Genomic DNA, 9073 nt, shown 5'->3' on the forward strand with positions numbered 1-9073 from the left:
TAGCCACCATTTGCACTCCGGTTCTACTAGTTGTGCCCAGTGAAGTACATCCAAAGGTTGACGCGATAAGGCATCGGCAATCACGTTCAGCTTACCTCGTCTATAATGTACCTCGAACTCGTATTGTTGCAACTCCAGCGCCCATCTGGCCACACGCCCCGTGGGATTTTCTATCGAGTTTAGCCATTTGAGAGCTAAATGGTCCGTGATCACGTCGAAGCAATAGCCTTCCAAATAGCAACGATATTTCCTGATGGGCCAGACTATCGCTAGGCATTTTTTCTCAGTGGTCGAGTAGTTCTCTCCCGCATTTAAGAGACGTCGACTAGCGTACGCAATGACTCTTTCTGTACCGTCGATACTCTGAGTGAGCATTGCGCCGAGACCACGTTTCTCCACGTTCCAAAGCCAACTCAAACCTTTCTTTAACAAACTTGTGAGAGTGTTATGTATGTGACCCATCTCTAAGAAGCTGTTATCGTCGCACTGTTAAAAGGTCTGTTAACAGCTGTACTCCTCAGTCGTTCTACTGATTGTTTCGGAACAACATCGGACTTCCCTGCTACAACTATGAGGAACTACTGCTTCAACTACGAGGGACTACTGCTACAACTACGAGGGATTTCTCCTACTGCAACTACGAGGGATTTCTACTACTGCAACTACTACTACAACTACGAGGGATTTCTACTTCGAGACTACTACGATAGCTACGAGGGATTACTACTATTAGACTTCTACTTCTGCTACTACAACAACTACATATCCCAAAATTCTACTGTACCATTATCTATTAATAAACCATATACATATATACTATAAGTTTGCACAAACACTAAATTGGCGACGAGGATGGGATAATTCGTCAAACTATATATATACAGTTGCAATCGACCAAGCGAAAGCGAAGAAAGAGACGCCAAAAACCGCATGCGTGCTGGCGCCAAGTTTATTGGAATAAAGATAATAAATCAGTGATAATGTCAGGAGTGGGTCAGTTAGAATCATTTGACTTAAATCACACAAACAAATGGACAACTTACAAGCAGCGTTTTGAGATGTATCTTCTGGCCAATGACGTTTCGGAGGAAGCTGGGAAGAAGGCTGCATTACTTACGCTGGCTGGCGCTCTGTTCGAGCTTCTAACGTCATTGGCATCCCCTACTCAGGTGAGCGATTTGAGTTTATCGGAAATATATGAAATACTCAACCAACATTTGTCTCCATGTCAATCGGAAATTGCGGCCTACTACCAATTTCACAAGCGAGACCAACTAATTGATGAATCGGTTGCGAACTACATGGCTGCACTTAGGACTCTCGCAGTCGACTGCAAATTCGGAGCTGCTTTGGATCGCATGTTGCGCGATCGCTTCGTATGTGGAATGAAGGATGAGGGTCTCCAGAAGAGTCTGCTAGCAGAGGCAGATTTAACGATTCAACGCGCGATGGAACGCGCCACATCTAGTGAAGCCGCTGCTCACAGCGCTTGGGCCATGCGAAATACAGCTGAGAGCACTGAGTCGATACACGAAGTGCAGACCAACGCGATCCGTCCAAGTCGACCCAATCAGCACCACCAGCCATGCGATGGTTGCGGGGGTGCTCACTTGCGGAAACTATGCCCACATCGGAACACTGTATGCCATGCCTGTCACCGAGCAGGCCATCTTCAACGAGTCTGCCGGGCTGTAAGAGACCAGGGTCGTAAAGCATTCAACACATCGAGTGGCCATGCCTCCTACCGAGGACCACACAAGCAAAAGCCGAATGAAGAATACAGTGTCCACAGCATACTACCGTTGATTTGCCCAAAGGAAATCGTTACAATAATTATAAATAAACGAAAATGCCAATTCGAAGTGGATTCGGGGTCTGCGATCACTATGATAGACGAAGCTATGTTTCGTTATATCTGGCCAACGGATAGACCGAATATTCAAGATTGTTCTCTAGAGTTTACGGATTACCAGAAAAACCGAATTCCTGTTATTGGCATCGTGGATACATCTGTCCAGTACGATAATATATACATTCCGAATCTTCCACTGGTTGTTACATCAAGCGGTGGATCGAATTTACTTGGACACAACTGGTTTATGCCCTTAGGCATCAGCATAGAAGGAATACATGCGATTAACGCTAAACTTAGCATCGAGGCAACTCTGGCGAAGTATAAGGATCTGTTTTCGTCTGAATTAGGCCGTTTTCGGGGGCCACCTGTGTCATTGCAAATCAATACTGATGCAACACGTGTCCGACTGCCAGCAAGACGCATTTGCAATTCAAGAATTATATGAAGAAGAATTAGACCGTCTGAATTAGGCCGTTTTCGGGGGCCACCTGTGTCATTGCAAATCAATACTGATGCAACACCAGTCCGACTGCCAGCAAGACGCATTTGCAATTCAAGAATTATATGAAGAAGAATTAGACCGTCTGTGCTCCCAACGAATCCTAGTACCCATTATATACTCCGACTGGGCGACTCCTACAGTGCCAGTAATTAAAAAGGATGGTACTATTCGCATATGTGGCGACTACAAGTCTACAATTAATAAAGTGATTAAGCAACACGGCCATCAAATTCCTCCAATCAATTCATTATTAGCATCAGTGGAAGGAGGATCCATATTTGCGAAAATCGACTTGGCTCAGGCGTACCAACAACTAGTGGTAGATGAGCAGTCTGGGTTGATGCAAACTATATGTACACACAAAGGTTATTTCAAAGTATCCAGACTACAATTTGGAATTTCTTCAACCCCGGGCATATTTCAGAGCTGCATCGAACGTATATTGCAGAACGTTTCTGGTGTTTTACCCTACTTCGATGACATAATTGTTATGGGAAAATCAGAGGAAGAGCTAGCGGTGCGTCTTAATGAGGTGCTTTCAAGATTTGATAAGGCCGGACTACGCCTACGCAGAGACAAGTGTCAATTTAGAGTTCCATCAGTAGAATTTTTAGGTTTTAAAATCGATGCACTGGGTATAAGACCGTGTGCCAGTAAGGTCGAAGCTATCAAGTGCGCTCCGGCTCCAAAAGATAAGAAACAATTACAAGCATTCTTGGGACTCATCAATTTTTACCACGCATTCCTGCCACATAAGGCAACCGTTGCTGAACCGCTTCACCGACTACTGGATAAAAATGCGCCATGGGTGTGGGCCCATAAACATCAAGATGCCTTCATGAATCTGAAAAATCTTGTAACTTCACAAAATGTGCTAATGCATTTCGATAGCAAATTGCCAGTATCGTTAACCTGCGATGCATCTCCGTACGGAATTGGAGCGGTGCTGAGCCACAAACTTCAGGATGGATCAGAGAAGCCTATTGCCTTCTATTCTAGAACTCTCTCCAAGACAGAAAGAAACTACTCGCAAATCGACAGAGAAGCCGTTGGGCTTATAGCAGGCGTTAACAAATTTCACAATTATCTATATGGCCGTTCGTTTACTCTCGTCACAGATCATCGCCCATTGCTCGGAATATTTACAACGGCCAAGGCAACTCCAAATGTAATTTCCACACAGATGCTTCGAAGAGCAATATTCTTGAATGCCTATGACTTTACACTAATTCACAGACCTGGATCAAAAATGGGCAACGCCGACTTTTTAAGCCGATGCCCATTACCACAACAAGGCGAAGGCAACACTACAGAAGAAGTGTTAATGATTGAATGGGCCGGAACACCACTTGTCAGCGCCCAATCTCTAGCATTACAGACTAAGAATGACGCGCATTTATCAAAGGTTCTGAACTGGGTGTTAAGGGGATGGCCCAATGGAAAAGTTGATCGTTCAGATCAGCTCTACTCGTATTTTTCTCGCCGACATGAGCTTTCAGCAAACAAAGGAATTCTTGTATGGGGCAACCGGGCTGTGATTCCCGAACCATCTAGACCGGCCTTACTTCAAGCGTTGCATGCTTCACACCCGGGGATTGTAAAAATGAAAGCCATATCTCGAAGCTACATTTGGTGACCTAATATTGATGCTGAAATAGAGCTACTTGTGAAACGTTGCAATCTCTGTCAGCAAAACCGAAACGAACATTCTCATACAACTACACATCATTGGGAATCTGCCAGACAACCTTGGTCACGCTTTCATATAGATTTCGCTGGCCCCTTTAATGGGAATACCTTCTTACTAGTCGTGGATTCATTTTCGAAATGGCTAAAAGTCTCTGTTGTAAAATCTACATGATCTGCTGCTGCTATAAAATTCTTTAGACAGCTGTTTGCAACGCACGGATTACCGGACGAAATAGTGTCAGATAATGGCACTGCATTCACGTCTGAAGAATTCAGGATCTTTATGAAAAACAACGTGATTCGACACATTCGGTCGGCTCCATTTCATCCTGCCACAAATGGGCAAGCCGAGCGCATGGTACAAACTACCAAGAATTACCTGAAAAAGTTTGACAGAAATCTTAACATAGATCTCGCACTGGCGCGGTATCTTTTTAGCCAACATACTACCCCTTACTCCACGACAAATCGTACCCCTGCAGAACTACTATGTAATCGAGAGCTGAAGTCATATTTCGACAAAATTCAACCCAAGGAAATAACATACGGAAAGGTCTGCGACCCAACAAATGATAAGCAGTTTTCTATTGGTGCTCCGGTTTGGGTCCGTAACTATGCCCCCGGTCCGAAGTGGATAGAACGCGAAATTGTGGACCAAACAGGCCCCATTTCATACAACGTTCGTTTACATGATCGCCGTATTATTAAACGTCATTTCAACCAACTTCGCCATCGGGTTCCTCCTGTCGAATGTACACAAGACACGGAATCAATCGAACTACCTGCTGAAGATGCAGTCTCGATATCTGATGATATACCCGACTGTCCTGAATTGTCTGAACCGGCACCATTGTCCCCAGCTCCAGTGACTCCTCGCAGATCGAGTCGGAAAAGACAACCCCCGGAATTCTTTAACCCATCTAGGTGTTAAGGGGTGTTATGTATGTGACCCATCTCTAAGAAGCTGTTATCGTCGCACTGTTAAAAGGTCTGTTAACAGCTGTACTCTTCAGTCGTTCTACTGATTGTTTCGGAACAACATCGGACATCCCTGCTACAACTACGAGGGATTTCTACTACTGCAACTACTACTACAACTACGAGGGATTTTTACTACGAGACTACTACGATAGATACGAGGGATTACTACTACTAGACTTCTACTTCTGCTACTACAACAACTACATATCCCAAAATTCTACTGTACCATTATTACCATTATTATTATTAATAAATAAACCATATACATATATATAAGTTTGCACAAACACAAAATTGGCGACGAGGATGGGATAATTCGTCAAACTATATATATGTCGTGTACAGTTACAATCGACCAAGCGAAAGCGAACAAAGAGACGCCAAAACCGAATGCGTGCTGGCGCCAAGTTTATTGGAATAAAGAAACGGTACTTTTCCAACGCGCGCATTCGCAGACAGACGCGCTACGATTACTGCAATTAGAATTGATGCTCACACACACACATACAATCGAATTCAACTACTAATGTCTGATTTGGAATCACATGAGGAAAAGCCCGCCAAAGTGAATATTGCTACAGAACGCAAAACAACAAATAAATCAGTGATAATGTCAGGAGTGGGTCAGTTAGAACCATTTGACTTAAATCACCCAAACAAATGGACAACTTACAAGCAGCGTTTTGAGCCGTATCTTCTGGCAAATGACGTTTCGGAAGAAGCACGGAGAAGGCTGCATTACTTACGCTGGCTGGCGCTCCACTGTTCGAGCTTCTAACGTCATTGGCATCCCCTACTCAGGTGAGTGTTTTGAGTTTATCGGAAATATATGAAATACTCAACCAACATTTGTCTCCATGTCAATCGGAAATTACGGCCTACTACCAATTTCACAAGTGAGACCAACTAATTGATGAATCGGTTGCGAGCTACATGGCTGCACTTAGGACTCTCGCTGTCGACTGCAAATTCGGAGCTGCTTTGGATCGCATGTTGCGCGATCGCTTCGTATGTGGAATGAAGGATGAGGGTCTCCAGAAGAGTCTGCTAGCAGAGGCAGATTTAACGATTCAACGCGCGATGGAACGCGCCACATCTAGTGAGGCCGCTGCTCACAGCGCTTTGGCCATGCGAAACACAGCTGAAGGCACTGAGTCGATACACGAAGTGCAGACCAACGCGATCCGTCCAAGCCGACCCAATCAGCACCACCAGCCATGCGATGGTTGCGGGGGTGCTCACTGCGAAAACTATGCCCACATCGGAACACTGTGTGCCATGCCTGTCACCGAGCAGGCCATCTTCAACGAGTCTGCCGGGCTGCAAGAGACCCGGGTCGTAAAGCATTCAACACATCGAATGGCCATGCCTCCTACCGAGGTCCACACAAGAAAAAGCCGAGTGAAGAATACAGTGTCCACAGCATTCTACCGTTGATTTGCCCAAAGGAAATCGTTACAATAATTATAAATAAACGAAAATGCCAATTCGAAGTGGATTCGGGGTCTGCGATCACTATGATAGACGAAGCTATGTTTCGTTATATCTGGCCAACGGATAGACCGAATATTCAAGATTGTTCTCTAGAGTTTACGGATTACCAGAAAAACCGAATTCCAGTTATTGGCATAGTGGATACATCTGTCCAGTACGATAATAAATACATTCCGAATCTTCCACTGGTTGTTACATCAAGCGGTGGATCGAATTTACTTGGACGCAACTGGTTTATGCCCTTAGGCATCAGCATAGAAGGAATACATGCCATTAACGCTAAACTTAGCATCGAGGCAACTCTGGCGAAGTATAAGGATGTGTTTTCGTCGGAATTAGGCCGTTTTCGGGGGCCACCTGTGTCATTACAAATCAATACTGATGCAACACCAGTCCGACTGCCAGCAAGACGCATTCCATTTGCAATTCAAGAATTATATGAAGAAGAAATAGACCGTCTGTGTTCCCAAGGAATCCTAGTACCCATTGAATACTCCGACTGGGCGACTCCTACAGTGCCAGTAATTAAAAAGGATGGTACTATTCGCATATGTGGCGACTACAAGTCTACAATTAATAAAGTGATTAAGCAACACGGCCATCAAATTCCTCCAATCAATTCATTATTAGCATCAGTGGAAGGAGGATCCATATTTGCGAAAATCGACTTGGCTCAGGCGTACCAACAACTAGTGGTAGATGAGCAGTCTGCGTTGATGCAAACTATATGTACACACAAAGGTTATTTCAAAGTAACCAGACTACAATTTGGAATTTCTTCAGCCCCGGGCATATTTCAGAGCTGCATCGAACGTATATTGCAGAACGTTTCTGGTGTTTTACCCTACTTCGATGACATAATTGTTATGGGAAAATCAGAGGAAGAGCTAGCGGTGCGTCTTAATGAGGTGCTTTCAAGATTTGATAAGGCCGGACTACGCCTACGCAGAGACAAGTGTCAATTTAGAGTTCCATCAGTAGAATTTTTAGGTTTTAAAATCGATGCACTGGGTATAAGACCGTGTGCCAGTAAGGTCGAAGCTATCAAGTGCGCTCCGGCTCCAAAAGATAAGAAACAATTACAAGCATTCTTGGGACTCATCAATTTTTACCACGCATTCCTGCCACATAAGGCAACCGTTGCTGAACCGCTTCACCGACTACTGGATAAAAATGCGCCATGGGTGTGGGCCCATAAACATCAAGATGCCTTCATGAATCTGAAAAATCTTGTAACTTCACAAAATGTGCTAATGCATTTCGATAGCAAATTGCCAGTATCGTTAACCTGCGATGCATCTCCGTACGGAATTGGAGCGGTGCTGAGCCACAAACTTCAGTATGGATCAGAGAAGCCTATTGCCTTCTATTCTAGAACTCTCTCCAAGACAGAAAGAAACTACTCGCAAATCGACAGAGAAGCCGTTGGGCTTATAGCAGGCGTTAAAAAATTTCACAATTATCTATATGGCCGTTCGTTTACTCTCGTCACAGATCATCGCCCATTGCTCGGAATATTTACAACGGCCAAGGCAACTCCAAATGTAATTTCCACACAGATGCTTCGAAGAGCAATATTCTTGAATGCCTATGACTTTACACTAATTCACAGACCTGGATTAAAAATGGGCAACGCCGACTTCTTAAGCCGATGCCCATTACCACAACAAGGCGAAGGCAACACTACAGAAGAAGTGTTAATGATTGAATGGGCCGGAACACCACTTGTCAGCGCCCAATCTCTAGCATTACAGACTAAGAAGGACGCGCATTTATCAAAGGTTCTGAACTGGGTGTTAAGGGGATGGCCCAATGGAAAAGTTGATCGTTCAGATCAGCTCTACTCGTATTTTTCTCGCCGACATGAGCTTTCAGCAAACAAAGGAATTCTTGTATGGGGCAACCGGGCTGTGATTCCCGAACCATCTAGACCGGCCTTACTTCAAGCGTTGCATGCTTCACACCCGGGGATTGTAAAAATAAAAGCCATGTCTCGAAGCTACATTTGGTGATCTAATATTGATGCTGAAATAGAGCTACTTGTAAAACGTTGCAATCTCTGTCAGCAAAACCGAAACGAACATTCTCATACAACTACACATCATTGGGAATCTGCCAGACAACCTTGGTCACGCTTTCATATAGATTTCGCTGGCCCCTTTAATGGGAATACCTTCTTACTAGTCGTGGATTCATTTTCGAAATGGCTAAAAGTCTCTGTTGTAAAATCTACATGATCTGCTGCTGCTATAAAATTCTTTAGACAGCTGTTTGCAACGCACGGATTACCGGACGAAATAGTGTCAGATAATGGCACTGCATTCACGTCTGAAGAATTTAGGATCTTTATGAAAAACAACGTGATTCGACACATTCGGTCGGCTCCATTTCATCCTGCCACAAATGGGCAAGCCGAGCGCATGGTACAAACTACCAAGAATTACTTGAAAAAGTTTGACAGAAATCTTAACATAGATCTCGCACTGGCGCGGTATCTTTTTAGCCAACATACTACCCCCTTACTCCACGACAAATCGTACCCCTGCAGAACT

General features: G+C 44.3%; 1 protein-coding gene across 1 annotated transcript; it reads left to right on the top strand.

Moving 5' to 3' along the window:
* The first annotated feature begins 570 nt into the window (after positions 1-570).
* LOC137572491 (uncharacterized) lies at positions 571-3689 on the top strand. Its single transcript, XM_068284243.1, has 4 exons — positions 571-780; positions 1050-2222; positions 2782-3525; positions 3594-3689. The coding sequence occupies exons 1-4, from the start codon at positions 571-573 to the stop codon at positions 3687-3689; spliced, it is 2223 nt and encodes a 740-aa protein (XP_068140344.1).
* The last annotated feature ends 5384 nt before the right edge of the window (positions 3690-9073 follow it).

The sequence above is a fragment of the Drosophila tropicalis genome, unplaced genomic scaffold (genome assembly GCF_018151085.1).
Source record: "Drosophila tropicalis isolate 14030-0801.00 unplaced genomic scaffold, ASM1815108v1 contig_332, whole genome shotgun sequence".
NCBI lineage: Eukaryota > Metazoa > Arthropoda > Insecta > Diptera > Drosophilidae > Drosophila > Drosophila tropicalis.